General features: G+C 40.2%; 2 protein-coding genes and 1 long non-coding RNA gene across 5 annotated transcripts in view; 1 reads left to right on the forward strand and 2 right to left on the reverse strand.

The window, feature by feature from the left end:
• Positions 1-12500, reverse strand: part of LOC138045404 (uncharacterized) — a 154780-nt gene that overhangs the window by 48157 nt on the left and 94123 nt on the right. The window lies entirely within an intron of this gene.
• Positions 508-5483, reverse strand: LOC138044432 (uncharacterized). Its single transcript, XR_011131424.1, has 4 exons — positions 5082-5483; positions 4675-4827; positions 3742-3857; positions 508-2846 (listed from the first exon to the last, which is right to left on the reverse strand). It is a non-coding gene; the product is annotated as an uncharacterized lncRNA (long non-coding RNA).
• Positions 9428-12500, forward strand: part of LOC138045374 (uncharacterized) — a 13901-nt gene continuing 10828 nt past the window's right edge. Inside the window, exons 1-2 of one of the 3 annotated variants that reach the window (XM_068891844.1) lie at positions 9428-9812; positions 10959-11249. In XM_068891844.1, the coding sequence (XP_068747945.1) occupies positions 9749-9812; positions 10959-11249 (355 nt within the window). In that variant the 5' untranslated portion in view covers positions 9428-9748. Of the gene's footprint in view, positions 9813-10599; positions 10750-10958; positions 11250-12500 lie in introns of those variants that run through there. The other 2 variants (XM_068891843.1, XM_068891845.1) reach the window with 2 other exon arrangements.

Below are 12500 nucleotides of genomic sequence, written 5' to 3' on the forward strand. Positions count from 1 at the left end.
TAGAGATATCTCTGCATTGGGCAACAGTAGCTGTGCCTCTTGCCGTCTATGTAATACCTAATATGATATATAAATACTCATAATGTTTTTCAAATTTTGTATGATTAAATTGATATAAATTGTTCATACCAATTTTTTTTAGGAATTTTAGATTCTTAAGTCTTGATTCGTATAATTAGCTTTGTTTTAGTGTCCCCAATTAGTACTGTTATAAGTACTAGAATTCTTTTTTGACACTTAAATAAAGGTTTCATCATCATCATCTAATGCAGTTCAGCTGTGGGCTGTCAAATTGGAATAGTTCGTTCCCACTTAAAAATGATTCAGTGTTGGAATCCGGGGAACAATTAACGGGTCAATAGCCCATTAGGAGAAGACGAATGGGCTATTGACCCGTGGCCCTTGAGGGCGAAGGGTCTAATTGTTTTAGTATCACCCAAATAGTCGGACAGAAAAGGCAATAATAAAGTTAGCAAATGCAAGTTGAAAAAATCTTTATTTGGGGATAAAACGAAAGAAAGCGTCACGCTTTTCCGCGCCACTCGAAAAAAAGCAAAAACAAAAACAAATGAGCAAAATCGACAGGTGCTTAGCTTACGTGATAAATTTATGATTTCCCGCAACCACGCAGTACTTTCTTGACCGTAGACCGCCACAAAAATACGACCGAAACCGTACGTAGACCGACACTCAAACGTTGCTTAACCCGCCAGAGTTTAATAGACCCTCAACCCGAGTAAATGTTCTTAAAAGTTTGGTTGATCTCAGCCTAAAAGGTTTTTGTAAGAAAACTTCTTATGAAAGAAAAGCTTAAAAATGTATCACAACTGAACCTGAAAAGAATCTTAAATAACATGCCGAAATCAACATTTTCCTTATACGGCTACTCTCTGAAACTTTGAGCGTAATTTACCAGATAATCTCTGAGTATCATATCTTATCGTATCATATCTTTCTTTACCTTCGGGTTTTAGAGTGTAGCCAACGTGTAGCCAAGTTCCGAGAATTTACCCTCCCAACTATGATACACTACAGAGGACAGACCACAACACCGGGAACTACATACTCTTCTCTTTGAAACCTGAGTGTATCCTTTCCAGAAACACGTGTGAGGCAGACCGTTGGACGACATGTGTTAAAAGAGGTGGTTACTAAGGTCCCGTGCATACGTATGTCCACACGTATCGGGATTCGTTGTCGTATCCAGGACTCCTTTGTTACAGTTGTCAACAGAGCATGCGCCATCAGGCGTGCGAGTTGGTGACAAGAGAAGCCATGATATTCCGATCAGCGGCCACGTTAAATTAGGGAGTTTAAGCAAAGACGACGGCTACGGCTACGGCAACGCCACAAAGCAAGAATATGATTGGTTAAAAAAGGAAAAAAAATCGTGTTGCACGTGCAGCACAAATTTCTTGCATTTCTCTGCCGTACTCCACAAAACAACAACGTGAAATCACCAAATTTTAGGTTTTGACGACAACGTGAGCATATATAACCACGAAACAGTCATTTTCTGTTTTGACTTTAAAACCGTTCGTATCCATCCAGTTACAGGATAGTTCGCCTGTATTGTACAAGGTGAACAAGACGGAATAATCGCGAAATACTTGCGATAGCGCTAAGTTATATTTTGGGCTGCCGTTTTCGTTGCCGTAGCCGTCGTCTTTGCTTAAACTCTTTATTTACGCGGTGAAGACTGGATCTGAGTTTGTAACGCCATCGTCATTTGAGAAGGTCCACACGATTCCAAATTCATTGCGTATTCAAGAGAGCCGATTCAAAAAGTTGCGAGTTCGCATCAGTGCCGGACTCGCCGGATATGTGTGGACGGAAGGGGAATTCACAAAGAAAAAGTTGCGGATTCCAAAGTATTCGGATACGTGTGCACGGGACCTCAGTATTGTTACACTTGTAACCCGTGGGCCTTGAAATCCCTTCGTAGTCTCGTAAATTATCATAGTTTTATTTGTAGTTCGTTCACAATGCCAAGTCTTTGCCAACCACCACGCGAAATTTCATGACGTTTTGCACAAGATATTATATTAGGGAGCTTAATTAAACTTTCAAGCTAAAGACGGACACCGAAGGTGAATATTTCGCACGCCAGGACAGTGGTCTCTCCCAGCTGTTTAAACTAATTGTCTCTAATAGAGTAAAGATACTTAGCAGTATAAATGTGGTAGTGTAAGGATAAGTTTAAAAGGAAAGCAGCTAACTTCCGCTCTAAAACGTCGCGTGCTTATTATAAGCTCTCTATTTTTGTCTTGCTCATCGAACCTTTTGATTTCTGGCGTTCTCGTAGCTATCTTCGTCGTCCTTAGCACTTCTGTCCTATTCAGCAAGCTCCCAGCATTCCAACTCAGTCGCACACTCAATCATTTACGTTTGCTCAGTGTTAACCCCTAGACATCAGCTGTGTGTTCCCATTACGTCTGCCTTCAGAGTTCCACATCTCTGCATCCTTCTCCGAATTCGTCATCTGGCCATCACCAGTTCCTTCACTGACCTCTTTCTCCGCCTTCTTCATTATTTTGGAGTTCATCTCCTCTATATCATTTTCGGATGTCACCCCCTTCAAGGACCCGTTGTATTTTTCCTTGAGAACATCACCCACCATGTAGACGCTGCGCTCTTCCCGTAATGTCTGAATTTGGAAACTTTCCGGATGCAGTAAACTAAACCAAGTTTCTTTATCTGTCGGCCTTCCTTGCTCGTCGACCCTCGCCGTCTTAAAGAACGCTTTGCCATCTAGACCACAATGAAGAAATTCACCCGTTTTCTTTGAATCAATTAATGCGGAACAAATACTTTCCTTTCCTTTTGCTGGGGAAGAGGCTTAGTTTCTGTTGAAAAAATATTAATATTTTAAAAAATACAACCACACTTTTGAATTTTCGGAACATGTTTCGATGTTTCAAACATCATCTTCAGCCATAGTGAGTGTAACATTAAAATCTTTACAAGATAATTCATGAGCCTGACAGCCTATCAAAACATCGATAAAACGTCACGTGTATGACTTTCAAACCCAAAATAATACCCCTCATTAGAATTCTTTATATAAAGAATAGTAATTAGGCTCGGCTTGTTTTTCTTGTATGCTAAAATCTTCCTCTCACATTTTGAACCTTTCAGTGTTCGGACACCAGAGAGACATGCATTTGGTGGAGTGTTTTTGAGGCCGTTCAAAAAACTTAAAACCCTTTTTATCCGTAGGGTGTAAACAGCAGGTTAGGGTAGCACTTCATTGTTTTACCGGCATAACTTAAACAACCCAAACCTTTACAAAAATGCTAACCTTAGGCTTAAACATCAGTTATCTTAAGCTTAGTGTTGATGCCTATCCATGTTAGCATTAGTAAAGACCTCGGTTGTTTCAGCTATGGTGAAACAATGACCTACAATCCTATCCTGCAACCTACAACTTGCAGTTTACAACCTCCATGTTTTACCTGGTCAAAGACACTCGGCTGGGCCTTATGTTTTTAAACCCGATAAAACACTGCTGCTCGTTTTTTAAACAGTACTTGACAGTGCATGCTATACTCATTGATACCGTAACTCCGAAATTAATTTCATGTTAATAGGCGTATTTTCCTTCATCACATTTATAGGAAATGTAGAGATCATGGTCATCGTCATCTTAGTTGCTATGGGACGTATTTGCTATCGTGGAAGTCGAGTTCACATTTTGCTCACTATTTTGAAAAATATGAAAGCGAAGGAAGGAATACTCACGCAGAAATTAGCCTTGTCATCTCTGCATGCACAAAGGTAGTAACGGCGATTTCCTTCATTGTATCTCAAGGCATTTGCGTCGGTGTCATTTTTTTTGTCGAGATATAAAAGTTGTTCTAGGAAAAAATATAGCTATTAATCTATTGGTGATCAAGGCAAGGCACGCCTTCACAGAGAGGGTTACCGCTTACCGCGATGGACCAAAACAGGGCTGGAGCACTGGGGAGAGCATTCGCCTCCCAGCAATGTGTCGGGCTCGATTCCCAGACTCCGCGTCATATGTGAGTTAACGGTTTGGTGGTTTTCTACTCAGCACTGAGAGGCTTTTCTCCGGGTACTCAGGTTGAGTTCCCCTCTCCTCAAAAACCAATGTTTGATCTGATTCATGTAGTTTCTTTAGGATGAAGAGCCCATTCTGTAATTTGGAAGTTCAAGTTCAAGAGTTCAGAGCTAGCTCTGTTTTTCTTTCTTTTTTACTCTTTCTGTTATTGTATTGTAGTTGAATAAGTGTCAATAAAATGAACTTGAACTTGGAAACCTGAAACAAACCTTTATTATAACTATTATCAATCAGAACAGATCTGAAGCAACACCAAAGTCACTATGCGACATCCAAGTACCTACACGAATAGGTAATAAGGCCAGGTAAAAGGATGATAGCGCTTCGGTTAAAAATGACTCTGCGTCCGGCGAGGCACATAAACATTAATTAGGCGTTTCCTTGAGTAATCTGTAGTTCAGTTCAATGCCATTGTCATAGAGACATAGAAGGCAGTGTAAAATCAGTTGACATCAGGATAATTTTCAAGTCGCTTTCCGAACTCGCAAGTCCCAAACGATAGCTAAATCGTTGTATTTCAGTTTCTTATTATCATCATAATCCTAATCTCAAAACATCATGTCCACTTTAATTTAGTCCTCGTCATCGTTTACCTGTTTGTCGAGTATCAAATGTTCCCCGAAAATCCACGCCAATTTTGTTACTTCCATTTGGTAGCACTCTCTTAGGTTCCCGTCAGTCCCTCCTGGAAGTATTGGACCAGTTCGAACAACTGCTTGGACGATAAATCGCTCACTTTCGTCGGCCTTAGCGCAAAACAGACAAGTGAAAGGGACAGACAATTCAACAAATAGTTTCTTTAAGATCTACGACGGGGTCGTAAACGAGAGAAGTGTCGGGTAGAGGATGACCATGGCCAACCATTCCTCTTTTTCTTTCGGGTTTTTCCCGACGGTTGACAAAAGTGAGGGGTAGTTATATTCCCCTGACAAAACAAAGAAAATCGAGCCAACTGATGAATAAGCTGTGCATTTGCTACACCCTCTTTAAAAAAGCTCACCTCGCCTTCCTCTGAATCGTCGTCACTGCATGAATTAGAATATTTTTCCTTTGTTTGTATATTCCCGTCAGTCTGCTGTTGTGGCTTGATTGATTTTGTTCTTCATTGCAGAGAAGGGATCCATCTGAATTTCCAGTAGAGTTTGGCGTCTTTGAGTCCTTTCTCTCTACCGATCTCAACATTAGGGCTACTTAGTGTGCGAGCTGGAATAATTCTTCGTTCACACCTGGGAGTTAAACATGATTTAAAGTAGTTAAAAATATACGGCTGAATTAATCTAAGCTCTCGAACCCAGCTTAATTAATATAAAATGCTTAATATAAACGCCCTTGCGATATATTTTAAAGACTCTAAACCTAGTTTTATATTTTCGAAAGAGCGATACAAACTGGACGATTTCTTTTCAAGTACTCGCATGCAGTTACAAAGCAGGACGATGATATACAAGAAACGTGTGGCAAATGAAAAGCGCGATTAGCGTGTCTTTGCAGGAGATGAAAAAAAAACAAGTGATATTGGTTGTCAGTATACTGACATGATTGAAATTTCTTTTTATGTTATGATACACATCTCATTACCACATTGAACAGGAATAAACTGCGCCGAATACTTTGAATGGCCAAAAGAAAACAACCTTTTAGTTTAAGTGACGAGAAATTTGAATTTGTCACTTCGTGGTTGCCAAGAAACATTGAAAAACAAGGTGACACCGAACGAATATTCCGCAAAACAAACACTACTTCCGGTAATTCATGCGTGAAGTTTAGGATGTAGATTTTTTTTTTTCCGTGGAGGCCGACTTCTGAAGGCCACTCAAGATAAAAGTATTAACAACTTTAAAAAGTCATGAAAACTAATTCTAAGTTTCACATTACAGTTCAAAGTCAATTATCTTGCAACCATCTTCGAAACCAGCTCACGTTTCATAATTAGATAGATACACGATGATTGTTTACCAGCTTTCGCCGGCCGGGACAGCCTAAAGTCCACGCTATTGCTTTTTCAGTCCCATTTCCTAGTTCAAATTTGGACAAAATCGCAGACCCGGTGGCAAGTTTTTTAATAGATCCCAGTCCCTGCTACTAAAATCCCAACCGGAGTTATGATAAGGAAACTATAATTTTACAGCATCGACATGTTGTATGAAGCAGTTAATGAAAAGTCTCAAAACGAAACATGAGATTACTGAAGAAAGTAGACAGTAAAGACAGAGCGAGGTATAATTTGTAGCTGAATGGGATTGCTTACGCATGCAAGAGTCCGCTGGAAAAGGCCTGCTGTCGTCTGGCACATGAAAGCTTTCTGAATGGTGAAATCTCTTGTTTCTCTTCGTCACCTTCAGAGTCACTGTCATCATCATCATCATTATTACTAAATACATTAGCATAAATATTCTCACCAGTATCATGGCCTCCTCGGAGTCTTCGCCCTCTTCACTAGACCCACAACAATCGCTAGGCCGAAGGTCTTGAAAATCGGTAGGGTACGTTCAATTAAGGACATTTCAGTTCTTGTGCCTGACAGATTTACCGATGGCGCTTTGCTCAATACCTCATCCGAGCTTCTTCTTCTTTACATCGGTTGCAGTGGGTTTAGGGAAGTCAATCCGTGCTATTTAAGCCGTATTATAGACAGGAAGCTTTGATCGGGGTTCAAAACTGAACAAGTCTGTTAGCATCAGGAGATCCTCACTCTCTTATGGCAGTAGCCAGGAACGTAAGAAGACCGCATGAAATATTTGATATCTGGAATTTCGAGCAGAAGTAATACCAGAAACTCATAAGGGTTGAAACGTGTAACGGCCCCTTGTGTGCTGGGAAATAAGCTTCTGAATATTCAATTTGCTAAGTACCATATTTGGAACAACAAGAGCTAGGGGTTTCCAAATATGGTACTTAGCACCGAAACATTCAACCAACCAGTTCGCACAAATGCACTGAATATTCGGAAGCTGTGAACGCGCGTTACACGTTTCAACCCTTATGGGTTTCTGGTAATACCTGATAGATAACCTCTAATAATGCAAATTCCATTCTCAGCAAGGACTCTTACAGTGCGACGCACCTTAACGTGGCCACCTAACAAAGCTTTTTTACAAATTGTCCGCCAATCAGGATGAGTGAATTTGATTGACAGTCACGCCTCCTTGCAAAGTTCGCACAGTTGTAAGTTGAACATCGTTGCATGGGTTGTTGAGTTGACGTATTTACACGTAATTGTCAAATGTGAAAGTTTGTTGGGTGCCCACGGTAGGGCGCGTTGCATTGTAATCTCCCATTCCCAATAATTACAAAATCCCAGTTCCCAGTGATCAAATCCCAGTGATCAAATCCTGTTTTTCCACAGAAAAATCAGGTCAATCCCAGCTCCCATTTTACCCCTTTACGACTCTCTAAATACATGCAGTTGATACGTTAATCCTTGTATTTTTTGTCCTTTACTCCTCCCACGTTGCTACAACATTAATTACCCGTGGCTTCCAATATGTTGTTTGCCTGTTCCAGGGTTTCAGCTTTGTCATACATTAGAACTTTATCCACTGTTTCGTGTGGAATTTCATTTTTTTTCCTGTCTAAATGTCTTAGGGCTAGGCGAACCAGGCTGGCCCGGTGAAAGGGCTGAAGTGATATATGAACGATTCCAGCCCGGTTTATTTGTCTACGCGCCTTTTAGCTGTCAAAGTCACGCAAGGGATAACTGGTGAATTGTCTTGTTTTGGTTCGAAATGAAGGTTCGTTTTAGCTTTAGCTAGTACGGAATGGCATTTGAAACAAAAGATGCAAAAATAATCTAATGATTGTTCCTATCATTAACTTTCAACTCGACCTCATTTTCATTACAAAATGTAAATCTTACCGACCTGTCGCTACCTTCATCCTGTCCAACCTCGTCACTCCCATAAGTTACCTCTATAAATTCTTCTCCTTCAGTAACATCTAGGCCTAGAATTCCACGATTCCTCTCCTGGTCTATTCCTTTCTTTGTATCTTCAACCTTAGCATCCGTTTGTTGGCTTAAAGGGGTTTTGTCACGGCAGCGCACTTTATTTTGTGTCGCTTTACCAAACTTAACTTTAACCCAGATATTACTTTTAAACAACTCAAATCAAAGCTTCGTGGGCAAAAAAAAGAATGTCCGTCGAGCATACAGAATTTGATCTACAAACAACAGAGATCAACTTTGAAAAACGGTTTGGCTGGACAGTTTTCAAAAATCTCATTTGCAATCCTCTTCAATGTTCTTCAATTTTGCCCATCCCTGCCTGCTTTTGTATTAGCTGGTTTGTTGAAGGTTTCAAGCAGTTCTTTTTGCGTTTCGCTTTATTAGTTGCCAGTTCCGCGTCGCTCATTTAATTACTCGTTCTTGCATTGCCAGTCTTTGTTGACTTCCTTCAAACAATTCGTCATTAATATTTCAACCACAAAATGAACATAACAAAGACGTATTTGCGAAAAATATGCGGAAAATTAAGACCAGGAAAACGAAAATCCGAGGCCAAGATAAAAATAAGATACCAAACAAGTGACATTCTCACTGTTTGCAGTGGCCGATGATTCATTTCAGGTAAATTTCCTCAGGGTCTTCGTTTTGGACACTCGGAAAACAAAGACCATGAACGAAGACCCCGAGGGAAAAGTAGACTATTCCAAACAGGTTGTTTTCTGTTAACAGCTCCTCACAGCGGACCTGGGTCCGTTTCTCGAAGGTCCCGAAACTTTACGGGCCATTTCGGGTGTCACATTTCCCTTTGTATTTCAAGAACGGAGAGGATTTAAGTCGTCAAACTTCACAGTAATTTTTCTTTTTGTTACCTTGAAAACATGTCAAAAGATCGGCTTTCCAAAACAAGCGGTTGCCAGTTTCACAAATGGCTTTTTGGGCCCGAAAAGGTATCGGGACTATTCGAGAAACGGGCCACTGGTCTTGTTCTACTCGCGATCGTTAAGTTAGCAACTTGTGGGTCAACACTAGTTGTTTTCATTTTACTTGAAGTATTCTTTATTTACACCCAAGAGAAAATTAAAGGAGACCCTCATTTTTCCTTGTTATTCCGCAATGCACAAATGCAAATGTCAAGGGAAGCACTTAGCACCTTGAGAATATTGGTTTCTGTGTAGGTACGATATTGGATTGAACGGTCAGAATATTGAGTGGTACAAACGAGAAATAAACGAGAGCAACAATTTTACAAACAAGAGCTTTGAATTTGATGAGTCTTGATGAGTTTGGTCTCCGTTGTCGCAATGGTCGACAAAATGATTTCAAAAAATCCCCTTGCCCTAGCTCACAGACTCCGGCCAAATCGTGGAACCATTTGAAAGTATAGTTAGCACAAAGGATTAGATGAATCCATCTCAAGTTTTCCTGCGTTGGCTTTCCGTAGATATTTCTGGCCCCTTCCTCCATTTCCGGCGTCTTTTGTGTAGTAAGTTCCTGTTTTTCCAACACAGCTGGCCGATCAAGCGCTTTACGGATGTTGTCGTCAATACTTTTCAGCCGGTAGGACGTTTTTGCTTCTTGGCATCTTCCTAACGTCACAACTTCAACGCCTCCCTAAAAGGATACTATTTTCGAGGGAGGGTTCGGCACATGACCTGCACGCAAAAGCGAATGTGCTCCTTTATACACTTCTCACACTAGTACGTCTATGCACGGTTTAGACAAGAATGGAAGAGTTGATGGGTCTAGAGATTTTTAAGAGACGTTTCCTTGCAGTTGTTCTTTGTGCAGGTAAGAATTTCAGTAAAGTAGAAGAGATGAAAATAGTTGTGTTACACGAGCTTGGTTGGGTAGCGAAGTAGCTTCGCGTGACGGTGAACGGTAAGCCAGAGAGCAAACATTTTAGGTCATTTTATGATCCGCGCACAACCTCAAATATAACATATCCTCTTGATTTTAGCTCATACCCGTATCGAATTAGACTTAGCCTCAGTTGACAAATTTTGCAACTCATTAGGAAGTTCTGAAAGAAGATTAAAAGGCTATGAAAAAAGCTGGCCCATAACCTGTCCTTTCTTGTTGACGATAAAAGCAAGCACAGAGTTAGCTATATCCGTAGGTGTTTGGACAGATCACGAACAAACATTTTCACTTATTATTTGTTTTAGGTTTATTTTCGAGTAAATAACCCTAAAGTATTAATGCGAAGGATCGCGTGTTTCGATTTGTATTGTTTTTCCAGTTTCTCCACGTCTGATCTCTCCGGCATGTTGTTTGAATAAATCTACAGGTTGAAGGAATTTCGAATTCAAATTAATTATGCTGCATTGGTACATTCATTTGATCTCAAGCCAATACTGGTAAACACACTTAATTGATAGCCTGAAAAGATAGCGTTTTTGAAAGTGAAACAAACTAACCGTTTGGTCAAACATTGTTATAAATATTAATGACAAAGCAGCTTTACCCTTTGCCCTTTAAATAAGAGAAACCAAAACCGTGGAAAAGCCATATGGAAAACTGCAGAATTGCAAGCATACCAAGAAAAGTTGACAAATTTTGCAAGTCATTGTCGTTAGCATAATGAGAGCAAGACAATGGCAGAGTTCAGAGTGGAACTGACAGAGCTCTCAAGACTCTTACATATTGAGCGTGACTCTCACGCATTTCGATGCATCTCAAGCTCTCACGCCGACACGAACATTTCTCATGCATTGGCACTTTTCTCGTAAGTAACTCTAGCTCTTAAGCTTTCAGAAGTGCTCATGAATTCCAAGTTGCAATATTTTTATACAATGGCTGATTTATTGCAATAACATTGACGGGGGAAGAGTCTTTTGTCCAAACTGGATTTTTCTTTCTATTGTGATCACTGTCACTCAGTATGGGCTAACATATTATACAATATTAATAAATTTGTGGTTTTTTTTCTTAAAGTTCTGATGCCGCATAGCAGCAAGACAGCTGTCGAAATAATCAGTCCTGCAGCAAACCAGATCATCAGATACAAAAACCAATCTGTCTTGTTTAATTGCACAGTTTCTGCTGAAAGTTTGAAAAACAACACAAGTTTTGAATGGCTGAGAAACAATGCTCTATTCTTACCAAATAATAGAAAGGATACTTTACTGTGGTCGAGCTTTGAGCTCCAAAGTCTGAGTGGAGGAGAAGGAGAATATTTTTGCAACTATGGGATTAGTCAGGCTTCTGTGATGGTTTATCTTGCTGGTATGTAAATAACCTGATATCTCTTTCTGGGATCAGTGAAGAGATTTTCAAGTTCTGTTGAAAGAAGCTGACAGCTTATCATGTATCAAATGTTATTATCGTTAGCGTTGGCGTTATCATTAGCGTTAGAATAAGCGTTATCGTGAGGGTTAGTTATCATTAGCGTTATCTTTAGCGTCAGCGTTATCGTTGACATAGTCATTAGCGTTTCGATTACCATCACCAATTTCAGCAGTGCAACGCAATTGCGTAACTAAGTGGGAATACTCCAGTCCAAATCTAAGTAAAATGAAGCATGTCAAATCAAATTTTAGACTTTGATGGAAGGCGAACAGAACAACCAACGAAATGAATCCACGTAATGGTTGGTGCTGAGTCTAGAAATCAAACTCAGGACAACTTCGTTGATGACGAGTGCTCTCACCTCAACACTGCACCAGTCTTGTCCCCTTTGCCTCATCCCTCAGATAATAAGACTTTTGGAAATTAGTAGTGCGCACTTTTGCTCATGGTACTCAGCCTTTAAAGAGAAAGAATGTGGTACGGAAAGAAGTGCTAAAAATCTGAGGGAGGTTGCTTTAGTTCAAAAAAAATTCAGCGGTAAGCCATCTCGTGACCTTGATCGCCATCAATATCCGGTCGTCGTCGAAATATTGAGTGGTACAATATAAACGAGAGCAACAATTTTACAAACAAGAGCTTTGAATTTGATAAGTCTTGATCAGTTTGGTCTACGTTATCAAAATGGTCGAAAAAATGATTTTCAAAAATCTTCATTCTCCTTGCCCTAGTTCCAGAGTTTTCCTGGGTTTGGCTTTTCCCGGCGTAGACATTTCTGCCCCCTTCCTCCGTTTCCGCCGGCGTCTGTTGTGTAGAATAAAGTTCCTGTTTCTCCGACACAGCTGGCCGATCAAGCGTTTTACTGATGTTGACGTCAATACGGTTAACAAGTAGTTCGAATAGAATATTTACGCCGACATTTCAAAGGATCTAAATGTAGTGATTGTAACACTTCTGTAACAGAGTTGCCACTGTCGTTATTGTCACTGGCCAATCACATGCTGTTGCAATTACTTATTTCAGTCGCTAGTTGCAAATTTTTTAAAGCCCTTTCCACACGTATCTGGATATTTTCGAAAACGTAGATTTTCGCCTCTGTCTACTAATAAACCTGAGTCCACGCGTAGCGTTTTTGAATCTTATTTGCCCGTCCACACGAATACGCGAAAACCATTCGAAAACGCGAACCTC

This window comes from Montipora capricornis, chromosome 4 (genome assembly GCF_036669925.1).
Source record: "Montipora capricornis isolate CH-2021 chromosome 4, ASM3666992v2, whole genome shotgun sequence".
Classification (NCBI taxonomy): Eukaryota; Metazoa; Cnidaria; class Anthozoa; order Scleractinia; family Acroporidae; genus Montipora; species Montipora capricornis.